The sequence below is a fragment of the Phasianus colchicus genome, chromosome 21 (genome assembly GCF_987193195.1).
Source record: "Phasianus colchicus chromosome 21, bPhaCol1.hap1.1, whole genome shotgun sequence".
NCBI lineage: Eukaryota > Metazoa > Chordata > Aves > Galliformes > Phasianidae > Phasianus > Phasianus colchicus.
In genome coordinates this window covers 1198504-1216623 of record NC_143456.1, presented here as the reverse complement: position 1 = coordinate 1216623, position 18120 = coordinate 1198504, and the positions used below count along the sequence as shown (strand labels likewise).

At 50.3% G+C, this 18120-nt stretch overlaps 3 protein-coding genes across 4 annotated transcripts; 2 read left to right on the top strand and 1 right to left on the bottom strand.

Moving 5' to 3' along the window:
• The first annotated feature begins 4 nt into the window (after positions 1-4).
• Positions 5-1890, top strand: LOC116227847 (C-C motif chemokine 5-like). Of its 2 annotated transcripts, XM_031591340.2 has the most exons (3): positions 5-262; positions 752-863; positions 1252-1890. In XM_031591340.2, exons 1-3 carry the CDS (start codon positions 187-189, stop codon positions 1337-1339), a joined length of 276 nt encoding a protein of 91 aa, XP_031447200.1. In that variant the 5' UTR covers positions 5-186; the 3' UTR covers positions 1340-1890. The 2 variants fall into 2 exon arrangements, with proteins under 2 accessions (XP_031447200.1, XP_031447199.1); XM_031591339.2 differs by lacking the exon at positions 5-262 and having other exon boundaries at positions 295-863.
• Positions 1891-8307: 6417 nt separating this feature from the next.
• Positions 8308-9953, bottom strand: LOC116227848 (C-C motif chemokine 4-like). Its single transcript, XM_031591341.2, has 3 exons — positions 9740-9953; positions 9156-9267; positions 8308-8829 (listed from the first exon to the last, which is right to left on the bottom strand). Exons 1-3 carry the CDS (start codon positions 9810-9812, stop codon positions 8745-8747), a joined length of 270 nt encoding a protein of 89 aa, XP_031447201.1. The 5' UTR covers positions 9813-9953; the 3' UTR covers positions 8308-8744.
• Positions 9954-15947: 5994 nt separating this feature from the next.
• Positions 15948-17054, top strand: LOC116227849 (C-C motif chemokine 4 homolog). The gene is made up of 3 exons (XM_031591342.2): positions 15948-16145; positions 16330-16444; positions 16734-17054. Exons 1-3 carry the CDS (start codon positions 15998-16000, stop codon positions 16819-16821), a joined length of 351 nt encoding a protein of 116 aa, XP_031447202.1. The 5' UTR covers positions 15948-15997; the 3' UTR covers positions 16822-17054.
• The last annotated feature ends 1066 nt before the right edge of the window (positions 17055-18120 follow it).

Below are 18120 nucleotides of genomic sequence, written 5' to 3'. Positions count from 1 at the left end.
TTTTTTTTCTTCAGCCTTTCTGAGGCAAAGGTGCCGTGACATCAGTTACACTTTGGAAACTCCAAAATTTCCCCTTGAAATCTGACTGGCCACCAACCTGATAAAAAGCGAGGAGCATCCCAGCCACTCCACACCACGCCTGAGAGGACTCTGCTCTGCTCCTGCCTCTGCAGCTCACCTCTATCTATGATGACCACCGTAGCTGTGCCCTTCTCCATCCTCCTGATTGCTGCCCTCTTCCCTCAGACCTCTTCATCTCCTTGTGAGTACAGCATCTCCCATTGCTCCTCTCTGCTCTCCTGACATGGGAGTTTTTCACTTTGGCAGGCAGTCATATTGAAGCAGATGGAAACGGCAAGGTTCAACTTAGAAGTTTGTCATGCTTTCTTTGGACAGGTTTTCCTTTCTTTTTCCTTTTCTCCCTTTCTCCCAGGAAGGCAATGATAAATTTTACCTTGTAAGCACTGAAATTTTCAGGATTCAACTCCAGTGTTGTTGCTGGGCTTTAGGGGTGGTCCTAGGATGAGTGAGGGGACTTTTGTCACCAACACTGAGGAAAAGAGGACTGTAAAAGCTCTAACAAGACACCTCCAGCAGTGATCTCCACTACGCTTTGGTGCCCACACCCATTTCTTGATGACTTTCTGGGGAGATTGGATGAGAGTAGCTCCTAAGGAATGGCTGTCCATGCTGCTATGGGCATCAGATTGTGGTGGACTCATGGTGGACTCATATCAAACTTCTCTTCCAGTTGGGGCTGACACAACTGTGTGCTGCTTCAGCTACAGTGTACGGAAGCTGCCCCAGAATCATGTGAAGGAGTATTTCTACACCAGCAGCAAGTGCCCACAGCCAGCAGTTGTGTAAGTACCGGATCCAGCTTTGGGCTCAAGGGGAGAATTGCATTCACTGGGAACAAGGGGCTGGTGGTGTGAGGGACTGTGCCTGGAGCCAGGGGAAGGGGCAGCCACCACAGGTCCCCCATGCAGCGTGGGCTCTCATCCTCTTCGGCTGAGAAATGAGCCCACCCTGGTGCTTGGGATAAGGCTTGGGAAGGATGTCCCCGTGAAGCCAGCTTGCAGCACGCAGGTTCTCCCAGGGTCCTTGAGCTCTCCATGGTACCTGGGTTCCTCTGGAGCTTGGGGGTTTGTGGCTCCCCTACAGGAGCCAATGCTGGTCACAGAACAGGGTGGTGGGTGCCCAGAAGGTGCTGACAGCTGACTCTGGGGCTGACACCTCCCTGCTCCACAGGTTCACCACCAGGAAGGGGCGGCAGGTCTGCGCGAACCCTGACGCCCGGTGGGTGAAGGAATACATCAACTTCCTGGAGCTGCAGTGAGCACCAGGACCTGAGGTGTCTGCCCTGGAGAGCCCTGCGAGTCCATGCAGCAAAGTCATGGCGTGGCGCTAGAAACCCCACTGCTGAGCACCAGGGCCAACAGACACCCTGGGGTCCCTGAGCTTCTTTTTGTCTTGCAACAGCATCATCTATACTATACAATTTAGCCACCCTACCATGCAGCTGCAATGCTGGGGACGCGTCTCTTGGCCTTGCAGGTCTGCTTGGTGCAGGCTGCTGTGCAAATGTTGTCTCCTCCTGTGCCTCTGCTGCTGGAGCGGGAGGGGATGTTCCCCTAAGAGCCACCTGTGGGAAGCAGTCTGTTAGAACGAGGTGTGAGTGCTGTCACATAATGCAGGCTGACCTCCAGGCCATCTGGCTGTGTCTTGCCATGCTGCAGGATCTGTGAATGAGATGCTGTGAAGGAGATCCTTCCCTAAGGGAGGAAACAGTACACTGGATATTTATGGGATGCTCATTCTGGAACCACACTTGTGCTCAAAACGCTGTGTCTTGCTGGTCCCAAAGAATAAAGGTTTCTATCTCTGTGACTAAGCTCTGGTGTGTCCCCTCCCACCTGCCCCCAGGGAGGGCAGGGTGCTGAGTAGAAGCTGTGGGACTGTCCTGATGCGTAGCTCAGCACCTGCCCACCCCACGCTGCTCCTGGGCCAAAAGGGGTGGGAGGGCTTCTTGGACAGGCAGGGATAGACGCCACTTCCCAGCTGGGAATCCCTCACCCTCCTTATCCTTAAACCCATCCCTGCTGCATCCCCAGCTCCCAGCACCGCCTGGGGCTCTGTGCCAGCCTTCCCCCACCCTCATCCCATCACATCAGGGACTGAGGCCACTGGGGATTTGCCATGGGGCTCTGTGGCAGTCATGCAGGAGCAAGGCTCCACTTTGGCTGTGCTCACTCAGTGTTTTGCTGCAGATGATGTGCACCCACCTTCTGCTGCAGCTGCTTTGTGAAGAAAGCCTGAATTTGCTTTGAAAAAGCACAGCGAACCAAACCACCAGAAACACTTTATCAGGCTACAGTTTGCATTAAAACTTTCTGATGTCTTTGTGGGTAGAGAATGAAATGACAGGGCTGACCTGCTCTGCTGCTGCAGCAACAACTGATCCCTGGTGCGTCACAGCAAACAGTGTCTGTTCATACCCCAAACTGAGCAGTGCTGCAGTGCTGTGCAGATGCTGGGATTGCCCCCTGCCCTCCCCTCACTCATCACCCCCTTTCCATAGCCCTCTCTGATCAAGGAGCAGCCTGTTCTGCTTCACTTTCTCATGAGTTGCCCTAAAGCTCCTGAAGGAGCTGGGCACCAGGTTTTCCTTTCTGGTGACACACTAAAAGGGTTCAGATTTGAAGGGGAAATGCTTCATACAGAGAGCATTGAGGCCCTGGCACTGCCCAGAGCTCTGGGTGCTCCATCTCTGGAGGTGCCCCAGGCCAGGCCAAGAAGCAGCAGTGGATGCTATAAGCCCCCATTTTAGGAGGTTTAGGAGGAAGGTTTCGTGAGCAATGCAGAGCCGCCAGTATCACAGAATCACAGAATTGCCAGGGTTGGAAGGGACCTCAAGGATCATGAATCTCCAACCCCCCTGCCACATACAGGGCCACTAACCATCCCACCTAATGCTAGACCAGGCTGCCCAGGGCCCCATCCAATCTTGTCCTTTTCCTTCATGGATTCTTGAAATACTTGGAAATTCTTCCTGTACTCTTACATGTATTAAGAGCTAGACTATGTATAAAAGGCAACATTTTTCTATTTCCCCTTTGGAACCAGACTAACTCCATTGAGGCTTATGCAGAGCTCATTCCCAGAGAAGATACAAAAAGATACAAAAAGATAGGAGAAGTCTCTCTGGAGAAGGAAACCCTACCAAAACTGCCCAGATTGTCAGATACCCTTATTACTCCTACCACGTCCAAACATCTGCTATTAAATGACAAATTTAGATACCACCCTATGGATCTGGGCTGGGTCACTTCATGGTGACTTGAGTTTAGTCTGGTGGTGCAGGACTAAATAACATTTCTGCATCTCCAAATCCCCACAGTATTGGCATATAAGAAGCAAGGATAACATTACAAAAGAGGCAGGGATCCTAGTCACTGGTCAGGAAAGACTCTGTAGACAACACTTCTGAAAGACACTAAGTCAGCAATGTCAGACTGTATTCTGTGTGACAGAAATCACTTCTGTTCCCTTTAGTAATTGTTCTGTTACAGAGCATTCACCCATGGACTGGAATGTGTATATACAAATTAAGAAGGTACTGCCCTGGCTCCCTGCAGCTCAAAGTTCAGGACAACCAAGAGATAAAGACTGGTTCCTTCCCAATAGTATCAAAAGAAACAATACATAAGAAGTCTACACAACTGGTAACATAAAAAAAAATAGCTGAAATATAATTTCAGTGCTTTTGAAAACTTACTATTACACAAAGTTTGGTTTCCTAGAATAAAGATGTAGTGAATTATGCCTCTTATTTAAATAAATTGGCAGAATTTTTTCCATCTGTGGGATCATAACATAGCAAATCTGGCTCCCCAGAGTCCTCATACCCTGTATAAGACAGCAATATCTGTAAGATTCAGCACAGTTTTGGATATAAACAGAACAGGTGCAATTCAGACAGAGACAAAGCAATACAATGAGCTTCCCACTCCTTTATCAGCTTCTTGGGGATTGGTGGCTTTTGCCCTTGACAAATTGCACGTGTAAAGTTGTTTGAGAACTCCAGTACAGCCTTCCACTTTGCAGAACAGGTACAGATTCATTCTGAGGACAGAACATAGCAAGGCCATGAGGTTTTTTTGGACAAGAATACTTGCTGAATACCTGAACACCCTACGTCGCCTGCTGCCAACAAGCATCTGAAGACAATCAGTTCTTCACAGAGACAAGTCTCCCTTTGTGTAGGAAAGGTAATCAGTAACCTTGTTACTAGTCATTGGACTTACAAAAGAAATAGTTTATTGTATTTTATTTTGACTGAAATACTCTAATACATGAGATACAGTTTAATAATATTATTCCATGACATTATTAAAAATTATTAAACTTACCTAACAAAACTTTCTGCTGATGTGAATAAGCTAAACCAATTCTGTTGCTCCTAGAGGAAAAGACTCAGGAATGTTTGGGCGTTATGAACAAGAACTGTACCTGATTTTTTCATTCTCCATGAACATCAAGTCTACATTTTTTTTATACATTGCTCTCAGCTAGCGATGAAAGCCATTTTCAGGTTATCAGTGCTGTCAAAAGTTTTCTAAGAGTGAGGTTTTTCCCTATTTGTATCAGTACTTGCCTCCAGGCAGGCACCTTCTTGCTTTATCAAAGATGCTAACATTTATGCTCAGAAAAGTAATGCATGCTAACCCAAGCAGACCAGATGATACTCCAGCCCACAGGTATCACACTTCAGGGCCAGTGAGTTTTGAGAAGGGCAAGAAAACTCTCCCCAGCTTGCTACAAGAAGGGAAAATTCACAGAGAAGAGCTCACCAACTGATGCTTTCAGGGGGGAAAAAAAGAAACAACCCAAATAAAAATCAAACATATCCATCAAATAACTATCATCTAATTTGGGAACAGATATCCCAAGAATATGTGTATATGTCTATATATACATAAGCAAAACAAATTGATTGATCTTTGAGTTGGAGATACTGGAAAGAAAGAAAATATTATTTTCTTGGTTGATTTCCACACTGCTCCACTGAGTAAAAGTGCTAACACGAGACAGGTAGGGAACACAGAAAGATCTATAATGCTCAGTCTGACTCATCTTTCATTTTACATCAAAATAAATTATCTAGGTGAATAATTAGCGTGACAAAACTGATAATGGGACTTACTTTCATTATTTTCAATATCTAAACGAGGACTATAAGAAAGAGGACAGACTCTTTAGCAGTACCTGCTGTGATAGGACATGGGGAGTTTTAAACTAAAAGGAGAGATTTAGATTGCACATAAGGAAAAAGATTTTTACAATAATAGTAGTGAGTCACTGGAACATGTTGTCCAGAGAGGAGGTGGCTGCCCCATCCCTGCAGACACTCAAAGTCAGGCTGGATGGGGCACTGAGCACCAGATCATTGCAGGGGTGTTGGACAAGATGACCTCTGCAGGTTTCTTCCAACTCAAACAATTCTCTGATTCTATAATTAAGTCATGAGCTGTTTTTTGCCTGCAGGACAATGTGCTCTAAGGAGCAGAGGTAATGTTATTTGAATACATAACAAGTACATCCTAGTAATACAACTTTTCTGAACCTCCAGCATCACATAGGTCAGAAAGGCAAAACTCAAAAATACTCAGCTGTAAGGTCGGGTTCAAATCAACAGCTGAAAAAGAGCTGCAAGAAGCGGCTGTGGCAGGATGTGATTGCCCTAATACAGCAGGGCTTCCCAGAAGTAACCACGTCCCCAGTCCTTGTGGTGAGGGCAGTGAAGGCAAGCAGCCCCTGGGCTGATGAAGGGAGAGATGCAGAATGGGGTCAAGAACAACACGAGGGGATAAGGCAGCCTGGGGGCTGATCACTCTGGCCCCAGAGCTCTTCTGAGCTTCACTGGCACAAAAGGGACAGCCGAATGTGCTTCAAGCTCCCCAAAAGTGAAGTGCTTCGGCTCTTTGGGTGGCTTTCTGTTTACTCTTAAAGCATTCCAACAGAACAGATAACTGAATCGTAGCTGACCACACAGTGCAGGAATAGTGCGTCTGTTTGGGCTGTGCCTTCTCTCTGTCTCACCCAAAGAATGTCAGTGGAAACAAGGAACAGCTGTGTAAGCTCCAAGGGCCTGGTGCTGTGCTGAGACTCAGGCACTGTGAGCTGCTGCTGCACCTCCTGGGCACGGCAGAATCTCTGCCCTGCCCTGAGCCTGCAGGCAGCTGCCAGGTCCCCAGCAGCACCCTGTGATGTCAAACCCTCCCCATTTCCCACTGCTCCCATTTGCCTCATCTCCCTGGTAGGATTCCTAGTGTGGGCTGGTGAGATGAAGCTCCGATAGCTCCAGTCAGGAAAACGAAAGCAGAGGCTGTGGGAAAATCCTGTGGCTGCATGGGCTGCTGGCCAGGGACTGCCCCAAGAGCAGCCAGCTCTGCACCAGGTTCCCCATCTGTGCTGGGCCTGGGCAGAACCCCCACACACGGCCACCAGCACAGCACAGCCATCCTTTGTTCTCCCCTACAGCTCAGGGGCAGAGTCTGTGTGGGTGCCCACAGGCCCCCTCCTGCTCCAGGCTCTGCTTCTCTATGCAAAAGGTGCTGAGTGCAGGTTGGGATGCTCTGTGGGTTCAGCAGAACCACAGCCCCACAGCTCCCAGCCCCACCTGCTCTGTTCCTGGATGAGGGAACGGAGGGCACCCACAGTAAATTTGCAGACAACACCAAGCTGGGGGTAAGAGTGGATCTGTCTGAGAGTAGGAAGGCCCCACAGAGGGATGTGGACAGGCTGATCAATGGGCTGAGGGCAATGGGATGAGCTGCAACAGAACCAAGTGCTGGGTCCTGTGCTTGGGTCACAACTGCCCCATGCAGAGCTATGGGCTTGGGGCAGAATGGCTGGAAAGATGCGTGGAAGAAAAGGAGCTGGAGGTGTGAGCTGATACCCACTGACCATGAGCCAGCAGCATGCCCAAGGGGCCAAGAAGGTTGAGGGAGTTTGGATGGGTCATGTGGGGCAGGGGAGGCTCAAGGAAGACCTCATTGCTCCTTCCAACTGCCTGAAAGGAGGTGGTGATTGGGGGGGCTGGCCTCTGCTCCCAGGTAACAGCGATGGAGAAATGGTGGCCTCCCAGTGCACCAGGGGAGGTTCAGGTTGGATATTAGGAAAAATTTCTTCTCCAAAAGAGCGGTGATGCTGTGGCACAGCTGTCAGGGAAGTGTCACTGTGCCTGTAGGTTTTCCAGAGCTGTGGGAATGTGGCACTGAAGGCTGTGGTTACAGGCATTTTGGGGGTGGGTTGGGGCTTGATTTGGTGATCTTAGAGGTCTCTTCCAACCTTACTGATTCTATGATCCCACCTCAAGACAGACCTTTCAGCAGATTGTCTCTCCCCCATGATTATCCCCCAGCTTAAGAGGACATGGGCCCCAGCACAGGATGAAATTTTTGCAGGCATGCTGACCGACCCAGCCGTGCTGAGAGTTGCCCCTCTCTGCTGTGCCCTCAGTGCAGTGCTGGGACTGTGGCAGGGCTAAGCAAAGGGCCTTTCCCCATTCCCCCAGCCTGGCAGATGGGAGCCGTCCCGCTGCTCCTAGGGGCCCTGCAGCCTTCCTGCCTGCAGTCAGTGCTGCTGCCGGGAAAACACAGAGCTGGATGGAAATCACGAGGCAGCTGCGAGGTGCTTTCCCAGCCCTGGAGCTGCCAAGTCTGAGCTATAAGCTGTGGATTAAAAATATTAAACAATAGGAGAAATGTGTTTTGCATTAGGGAGAAGAAATACTGTCTGAACAGAACAGATGTTGTGCAGACACAAGGCAATGCCAGAGCAGCTCGGAAGCACCTCAGTGTGCTGAGCATGATGCGAGCACGATCTCTTGCAACTTGCTTGCTCCTATTGCAAAGCCACACATGAGCCACCCGTGTGCCCTGTGCCTGGTGCTGGACGTGGAGCAGGGCTGGCTCCCATCTGCAGCCCCACAGCAGCTCTCCCTGTTTGTGCCCTTTGAAATGTGCCCATCCCCATCCTATCACACACACAGTGCCTTCTGGGGAGCCAGGCACTGAGGTGGGGTGCATGACGAGCCCCTCCTTGTGTGTCTGGTTCATAGGGGATGTGGTGGGGAAACAGAGTCAGAGGATATTCATGTCTGTTGTGTGGAAACTTTATGGGCTTATCTCAAACCACTTCCCATCATCACATGCCGTGCAGGGTGTGCTGATGGGCTAGTGGTGAGAGTTTGCCTCTGTGATGGTGTAAAGGACATCAAGGGACAAAAAAACAGAGGTTTTATCCACATTCTTTATTCTCCACAACACCTTCATACAAGTGAGCCAGAGCCTTCCATCCCCTGAAGATGAGACCCCTAGCCACCCTCCCTTAAATACCCTCCCTGCCACTCTCCCATAAATATGATCCAGATACGAGAATACTGCCTATCTCTTATGGTAATTTCTTAAATAATTTTAAATAATTTAAGAACAATAGATGTGTCGTGGGCCTTTCTAGTCTGCAGTCAGGCAGAGGTGTCAAGCTATGTGCTGGGGCTGCAGAGTGGGCTGTGCAAACAGCACCCGATATGAGATGTCTGTGGTCCCCATCCTGCAGTCCCTGGGAGCTGCAAGCAGGAGACGTGGGCTCATGCAGCCGTCCTGAAGCCACGCTCCATGTCAGGAGCTCGTGGTGATGCGGCTGGCATGGCAGCAGTGTCCCATCCTGCCTGGCTCCGCTCAGTCCCGCCTGGCGCTCCGCAGGTAGCTCTGTACCCAGGGGTCACTGGGGTTGGCGCAGACTTCGCGCTTCTTTGTGACGAAGCTGTGGGACGAGGGGGAGGCATTGAGATCACTGCTCAGAGCAGGAGCCTGGGTTTGGGGTTCACAAGAGGTTCCCCACCATCCCCAAGCTGTATTCACCATGATTCCACCACACCCATTCTTCTCCCACATCAATTCCTGCAGGAATATCCCTGGGAGTCCCCTCAAGAGCATCCCTGGCCACCCCTGCAGGAGCATCCCAGCAGTCCCCGTGTCAGCCCTTTCCCCTCGGTTCCCCTTGCCTTGTACACAGCAAACCGTGTGCTCTCCGACCCGCAGCCCTCAGCCGATCCCACACACCCACACCACGTCCATATTGGTACCTACATGATGGCTGGCTGTGAGCAGCTGGTGCTGGTGCTGTAGTGACTCCGGATGAGGTTCCGTGGGATCTTGTGTTTTATGTAAGAGGTGCAGCAGGTCGGGACGTCGGGTCCCACTGGAAGAGGCAGAGAGAGACAGCATGAGTGCAGGGTGAGCTCAGGGAGCCATGCAGGGAGGAGGGAGCAGAGAACTAGGGGACAGTTAAGGTTGAAAGGTGCATTGGAGATCACCTGGTTCAATGGAGCCAGGGGAGGAGACATGAGGAACTACTCAGCTCCTCGTCAGATACTGGAGTCCCTACACTATGATCAGGAGCAAGGATCCCAGAATCAGAGTGGTAGATGGATGAATGAACAGATGGACAGACGGATGGACAGACGGATGGATGGATGGATGGATGGATGGATGGATGGATGGATGGATGGATGGATGAATGGATGATTTTCCAGTTTGGAGGCTCCTATATGAGCTGATCTAAGTGCAGAGCAGAGAGAGGCTGAAAAATTCCCTGCTCTCTGTTTCAAAAGAGAAATTACAACAAAGGCTCAGAGCTGTTTTTCCTTCTCAAACGTCGGAGCAGGACTCACCTGGGGCAGAGGAGGCTCGGGAGCAGGAGGATGCAATGAGGAGAAGAGCGAGAACAACTGCAGAGAGCTTCATCTTCCCGTTGGATGAGAGCTGTCGGAGCAGGACCAGGAGCTCGGGCAGATGCAGGGCAGTCTGCAGCAGCTGGATGCAGATCCCTTTTAATAGGAAGTCCTGGAGTCAGCAGGGAGACGATCCAGTGGAAATTCCAGGATGATGACAGAGGATGTCACGAAAGTGAAATAATAAAAAAAAAGAAAGAAAGAAAAAAAAAGGCAGAAAGAATGGGATGTAGTTCACACTGGAGCCAAGAATGCTGGGATACTAAGCTTTGAGTCAGCATTCATTTTCGTTTTTATCAGCTCAAAAGGAAACTCGATTGTGCCAAGTGGCATGACCACAAAGAAGAGTTCTATTCATCATAATTACAGGAGGGATTTTCCCTATGAGTCTGGATAGCAAAAGAAACAATGTTTGGTTAAGATTACACAACTCTGGAAAAAAACCAAGCCCGAGGGGTGCTCGTGCTGCTGTTGTGCCGGGTGTTTGTCAGGGGTTTGCTGCATGGCAGCATGGGGAGCACCACGGGTCCACACAACCCAGTGCCCAGTGGGGAGCAGTGGGGTTGGAACCCCCTACATGTCCTGGGTTGGGGTCATCCCCCCTCAGGGGCAGCACTTTGCACTGCTGAGCTGTGTGAGTTTCTGCCACCCCATTCCTAGCTTGCCCAGCTCTCTCTGCACAACAGCACTGATGTACCACCACTCCTCCCAGCTCTGTGCTGTCTGCAGAACTGCCCGGGGTGCATGCTGTACCCATGCCTGGGTCATCAGGATATGGAACAGGGTTGGCCCCAGGGCTGCCCCTGTGGTGAAGCCAGTGGGAGCCGAGCATGCAGCTGGCCATCAGCCCACATCACTGCCCGTTGCAGTTCGCCTGTGAAGATGCTACAGTCAGAGCCTGGCAGAATTCAAAACAACCTCTGCTCCTCCTCCTGTGGGCTCTCAGGATCTGCCTGCCCACAGCCACCCTAACAGCCATAGGCCACAGAATGCAGGGTTCCACTGATACACCCCAGGCATGAGGTGCAGAAGATCCCCAGCACAGGTGAGGATGTGCGCACATGGAGGATCCCTGCTGCAATCCACTTTCCTGCATGTTTAAACCCAACAGTGAATTTGGGATGTCAGTGTGTGCAGCAGGCTGCAGCTCACCCTGCAGCTGATGTACCCTCAGCAAACCTGAGGACACACTCACACTTTTAATGAGCCAAAGCCTCTTTAGGAGCTGACAAGGGCATCAGGAAGATGTGGGGCTTTGCTAGGCTCAGAGTGGGCAGGGCAGGGTTCTGCTTTCCCAGTGGAGCAGAGCAGATCCATGCAGAGGTGCACGACAGAACAGCAGGAGCCCCAGCCTTAGGATGAACTGCTGCAGAACAACATCAAAATTCAGCTTTTTTGCCATGGAAATAAAGCGTGCATGAACAGACAGCTGAGGCTTTCTGTTCCCCTCTGCTTGCAACTCACGTGATAAGCGTGCGCGGGGAAATCGCAACCACCACACCAGCTGCTGGCTGCTGCATTTCCAACGCAGAGGGGCTGTGGCTGGGAGCTCTGTGGCTAACACCAACCAGGGAGAGCTTTGCTCACAGAACTTCACACCTCCTGCAGCGACCAAGATGCGGAGCTGGGGCTTGCACTGTGCTGTCCTGCTTGGCACTGGGGAGTGCAGTGGAAATACAGCGCAGCACAGATGCTCAATGGAAAGAAAGGAGCCATCTTTTATCACTGTTGAATTTGGCCAGGCTGAGCTGGAGGGAGGAGGAGGCTCTGGAAGGAGTTGCTGCAACCATAGCTGATGCTGGTGCCATTAGCACAAACCACCTGTGCTGCAGCCCCCAGCTCTGAGCTGCACCCACAGCCAGCAGTGCAGCCCAGCTGCTCCCTGCAGCTCATCCCGCTGCCCCGCACCTACTTTTGCCTCCAGTTCTCAGTTCTCTGCCCTGTGTTTGCTGCTTGCTCCACCCTAGGGCTCTCTGCCATCAGGAGGCTCCTGCAGCTCGAGCAATTTCCAGCCAATCTCTCTACCAAGCTTTCCCCGTTCCTGGAACGGAGCTGCTTTTATTGCTTTGGCCCCACCCAGCCATGGGCATGAGGTTTGTTTGGGTGTGGGGACATCCATAAAAGAAAGCTACAATTATTCACTAAGGAGGATTATGGGGAAGGATGCTGCAGTGTGCTCTGCTCCTGGCACAGCCGTCCCAGGGACCTTGGGGGTCCTGGAGCTCAGCTCAGCCATCACACAGCACCCCAACCCTGGAGCTTCAGGGAGAGCTGGGCTGCAGAACGGCTTTATGCAACTGTGGAACTTTCTTCTCCTGTTTGTTTGCTGATGCTGAACACACAAAGTCCAATGGGTTCATTGATAACCTGCCTTTACTTCTCACCCTAGAAGAGCTCTGGATATTCTGCCTGCTTTTCCTGGGGCAGAAATCTTCCTGTAAGTCTGAGTAATGTATGTCCTAGGGCTCCAAAGGCACTGCAAGTCCATTTTCCCTGTTTCTCTCTTTGGCCAAGGACTGAGAAGAGGCCAAAGCGAGGTGGATTTTTTTTATTACACTCTAATTTGGTTTGAAATACCTTTCATTTAATCCTCTTTTGTTTGCTTTATTTCAAAACAAAGTCCAGGAAAAATCTGAGGCATGCATAGGGAAGCATTAGTTTTCCCCAAAGTATTTTTCCAGAAACTGCCCCTGCTGGAAGAAGGCTGACCCTGTGATGAGATACAGCCTCTTATCAGCACAGTCAGCTTGCTGAATCCTGTCTGCATGGCTGGCACAGGCTGGATTCCCACCACAACACCATTTAGGGGAAATGCAAAGCCCGGAGCGGCTGCACGGCCCTCAGCCTCACAGAGCTGCTTCACTCATCAGAGGTTCCCACCGCAGCGGGTTGCAGGACATGACATCATATTGAAAATTCCAATATTTCTCCAGAAGTGTTAAGAATAGGAAAGAAAAGGATCTCTGGATGCTTCAGAAAAGCCATCTGGAGGCGAGCCTCGAGCAGGGCGAGATGAAACTGCTGCAGGCTGTGCTGGGGGCAGTTTCTGAACTCAGGACAATAGTAATACTTCCTTCTCCAAATGAATGCCAACAATTCAGCATTAAAAACTGCTAAAAACAGCAGCTTACATCAGCCTCATTTGCAGTGTTCCTCTTTCATCGGTCACGTTAAGAATTTCCCTACTTCTATTGTGAGTAAATGTATTTGGGGCCTTTTCTTTACTTAGCACTTTCTCCTGGTAGTTCCGTGCGCCAGCAGACAAGCTCCAACACGCAGCATTATCCATGCAAATTAATGCAATACCACTGATTGCTTCAGCCAGCCCGTCCTGCTGACTCCAAGCATTGCCTGCCCATGGTGGCAGCATCGAAACCAGATGGAACCAGAGTGGGAAAACATCATTTTCCACCACAACCTCTCCTACACTGACCAGTTTCCTGTAAGGAGCTCACCTTGTCCACCCTTCCACAGCCATCCCTCCACCCCAGAGCATCACCAGGTCAGGTCCTTCATCCCACACACCCCCATGGCTTCTCATCTTCCCAAAAGGGGAAGAGCGAGAATAAATGACTTTCTCATTTCATCATAATGGGGTTGTGGGGGTATGGGTGAGGACATGAGGACACATTTTTTAGGCACTTGTTACAAAATCTCAGGGCATGGCTGATATGACTACAGCCTCCCACCTCTCTCCAGCACACGAATAGCTGGCAGGGTGGTGGTTCTGACAGATTTCTGAGGAAAAAAACACACTCTTAGGAAGTGAATACCCCACATTTGTCATTGTTTTTTGGCTTTCAGCAGTGGAAAAAATTTGGCCTTTTCCTGGGCTCTGTAATAGTCATGGAATCATAGAACCATAGATTCACCGAATTATAGAATGACTTGGATTGGAATGAACCTTGAAGATCATGTAGTTCCAACAACACTTATATGGTCTGATAGATAGGGTGAAGGGAAATGGCTTCAAACTAGAAGAAGGGAGATTTAGGTCAGATGTGAGGAGGAAATGCTTCACCCAGAGGCGGTGCAGTGCTGGCACTGCTGCCCTGAGCTGTGTGTGCCCCATCCCTGGAGGTGCCCCAGCCCATGATGGGCAGCCTGAGCTGGGGGGCACCCAGCCCACAGCAGAAATGGGGCTGACTGGGGCTGTGAGGTCCCTTCCAATCCCAACCATTTTATGATGCTATGATAAAATGACCTAATTTTTCTGTGTTAATGAGATCTCTCTCTTCCCCACCATTTCTCCCACCTGCCTTGCCTACGTCATGTACCTTTGGGAGCAGGACAGGACCAGATGGCTGTAGGTGGCAAATCTCAAGACACGACCCAGGAATGCTCGAAGTTACAGTCACAGGGAACAGCTCAGAGGCAAACCATGCTCTTACGTATGTCTGCAAGCTGCATTCCCCGAGCAACAAGAGAGAAGAGCCAAGAAGAACTCAGAGCTGGCTCCTGGTCCAGCTGGCTGAGCACCGGCTCCCCGCCGCCTGCCGGGCTGCGGAGGAACGCTCCCTCCTCATCTTCCAGCTTTTGGGGGCTGAGCACAGGCACAAGCAGTGACACATCACAAGGCTGTGCTCCCATTTAACATGACCTGGGAAAACTGGAGAGTTGGGAAGGGAGGAACCTGATGAGGTTTAACAACAGCAAGAGTAGAGTCTTGCATCTGGGAAGGAATAACTGCAAGCATCAGTACAGAACAGAGGATGACCTGCTGAAAGTTCTGTGGAGAAGGGCCTGGGGGGCCTGGCGGACAACAGGTTGGCCATGAGCCAGCAGTGTGTCCTTGTGGCCACGAAGGCCAGTGGTGTCCTAGGGTATGTCAAAAACAGTGTGACCAGCCGGTCAAAGGAGGTGATCCTCCCCCTCTGCTCTGCCCTGGTGAGGCCACGTTTAGAATACCGTGTCCAGTTCTGGGCTCCCCAGTTTAAAACAGACAGGGATCTTCTAGAAGGAGTCCAGCAGAGGGCACAAAGATGATGAAAGGCCTGGAGAATCTGTCGTATGAGGAAAGGCTGAGTAACCTGGGTCTGTTCAGCCTGGGGAAAAGAAGACTGAGAGGAGATCTGATCAATGTTTACCAGGGAGCAGCACTGTGTAGTGATGGGACAAAGAGTGATGGCCTAAAACTTGAATGTAGGAAGTTCCATACAAACATGCAAAAGAACTTCTTTATGGTGAGGGAGATGGAGCACTGGAGCATGTTTCCCAGAGAGGTGGTGGAGTCTCCTTTTATGGAGATCTTCAAGACACCTACCTGTGTGACCTGCTGTAAGGTACCTGTGTAGCAAAGGGGTTGGACTCAATGATCTCTTGAGGTTTCTTCCAACCCCTATAATTCTGTGATGTGCTTGGAGCTGGGGGGAGCCTGTGAGGTAAGCTCCAGTGACCCCTTGGTGATGAGCATTCTTTGGGATCTATCCTGCTCACATCTGGGACTCCCCTGTTGGAGTGAGATTTGGAAAACATTCATCTTCAGAGTTCCTGGTCTTAAGGAGCAGTGTCTTCTTCACTCTCCACTGTACTTGCAGAGCCACAGTCAGCATTCCTATGCTCCATTTGGCTCTGCACATCTTTGTGCCCAGCAATGACCAGCTGCACCTCACTACCAGGAGTCACTGGCATTCAAGTGTCTAATCTAAACTGGACATTTAAGGTCTTCTCCTCAACAGTAGGGAACGTGCTTAAGCAGGGGGTTGGACTTTATGATCCCCAGAAGTCCCTTCAAAACCCTACAATTCTGTGACTCTGAGACTCTCATGGGACATGGATGAGGCAGGCATCTCCAGGAGCCCATGGCTGGCAGCCCCACATTGTGCTGCTGGGTCAGTGGGGGCTGTGCAGATATGGGATGGAAGCAGAAGAGACCTTAGCCCCCTTTTTCATCATGTGTGCAACTCCTGCAAGGATGCGCTGTCATCTCTAAGCAGCTCATGCAGGTTAGGTAACACAGGCCTGTTGACAAATACAGGGACCTCCAAAGCGGAACTTCTTACTAAAGGAAGATGCACAAGAGAAGCAAAAATAGATATGGTGATTGTTTCATATCCTGTGCCACTGGGGAGGCTGTAGCCACCACATTGTTCCATCATGAGACCGTGCTGCGATCAGCCCTTTCTCAGGGGGAAATTCCACCGTTCTACGCAAGCAGCTGCCCGGAGCCGTGCACCCTATAAATTGGGCAGTTGCTGAATGTCTCAGCATCACAGAGAAAAGAGACCTCCAAGCTCCACTTGCACTCTCCAGCTCCTGCCACCACTCCCATCTGACATGAAGGTCTCTGTGGCTGCCCTCGCTGTCCTCCTCATCGCCATCTGCTACCAGACCTCTGCTGCACCAGGTAAGTCCTGGCTCTCCAAACCTCTCCAAATGGGGACCAGGGGGACGCTGCTGCTGGAACAGGATCCTCCCTGCCAGCCCTTCCACCATGGCTCCTTTCCCTGACCCATGAAGGCTCTGCTCCCAGCTCCCTGCCACACCTCCCTGCCCCATGCCCCTGCTCACAGCCACTTTTGCCTTTACAGTGGGTTCCGACCCGCCGACCTCCTGCTGCTTCACCTATGTCTCCCGGCAGATGCCCTTCAACTTTGTGGCAGACTACTACGAGACCAACAGCCAGTGCCCTCTTGCTGGTGTTGTGTAAGTGTCCCCCTGGTCAGAGGGCTCTGCCTTTGGGCTGGGGATTCCCCTGCATTTTGGAGCTGGGAGGGAACAACTCCTTTCTGGGGGAATAGGATGGATGTGCAGCCAATGGGTGCAAGGGGATGCTGGTGGGGCTCACACCGCTCCTGCCCCAGGGCTCTGCTGCCCGTGTGGTCAGCACCATGTGCCCAGATTGTGCCGACTATCAGCAGGAGAGGGTGTGGAGTGGAGGAGGGGTCACCTCCACGCAGGATCCCATGGGATCTCACCTGGCTGCTCCCTGCAGGTTCATCACCAAGAAGGGCCGTGAGGTCTGTGCCAACCCTGAGAACGGCTGGGTGCAGGAATACATGAACAAGCTGGAACTGAACTGATGCACCAGGATGGGATAAGCAAGCTATGGCCAGTTGCAGGCCCTGCCAGAAACGCAACTGTGACATTGAGAGCTACCCAAGAGACTGAAATCTGCTTTACTATTTATGTATTAATTGTTTATAATGGAAAGGAGCAGGTGAAATAACACCACTCCAACCAAATTGGAAGATTATTTAATAGATATATATTTTTAAATTAAGAGTCATGCTTGGATTATATTTTCTATATTTAATGTATTTTTGATATAATATTTAATTCAAATGTTGAGAAATAAATATTTTTGTAAGAAATTTCTGTCTTTGCTCTGAAATTATAATTGTGATGACATCTTCATTTTTTGCCCAAGGAGGCTGTGGATGCCCCATCCCTGGAGGCATTCAAGGCCAGGCTGGATGTGGCTCTGGGCAGCTTGGGCTGCTGGTTGGTGACCTGCACATAGCAGGGGGTTGGAACGAGATGGTCATTGTGGTCCTTTTCAACCCAGGCCATTCTATGATTCTATGATTGATTCTCTTTACTAAGCTGGCAAAACCTCACAAGCTTCCCTATCTTATGTTTTGTGAAATAAGCAAAAGAGAGAAGAAAAAGAAAAAGAAAAAGAAAAAGAAAAAGAAAAAGAAAAAGAAAAAGAAAAAGAAAAAGAAAAAGAAAAAGAAAAAGAAAAAGAAAAAGAAAAAGAAAAAGAAAAAGAAAAAGAAAAAGAAAAAGAAAAAGAAAAAGAAAAAGGGGAAGATGTGAGAGGAGCACAGATGCAGGTAGTTTGGATCATTCATTGTAAGTTATTTAGTTACTGCTGGTGTATAACTACCAGCAGCCAATTAAATTCCACTCAGCCTTCAGGGGTTGAAATCATAAAATTATTAAGGTTGGAAAAGATGACCAGGATCATCAAGTCCAACCTCAACCCATCCCACCATGCCCTCTAACCACGTCCCTCAGTGCCATAATGTTTTCCTCCATGCAGCTTCCAGCCTCTCAGCCCTGAGCCCATAGAGCTGCATGGGACTGTTGTGACCCAAGCACAGGACTGAGCACTTGGTCCTGTTGCAACTCATCCCATTGGCCTCGGCCCAATTCTCAGCTATTCCCAGAGCTGAGAGCTGAGAATGGAAAAACCATGCTTCACTGCCAAATTTTTAGAACTATTTGGTAAAACTTGTGTAGCTATGACACGAGGCTTAGCAAGTGCACGTCTCTCCAGAGAACAGTTGTTTTTCCCCTGCACCACCAAAACCTGCCCATCTCTGTACAGATCTGAAGCAGTGTGCTGCACATCCCCCCCAGCCCCTCTGCCAGAC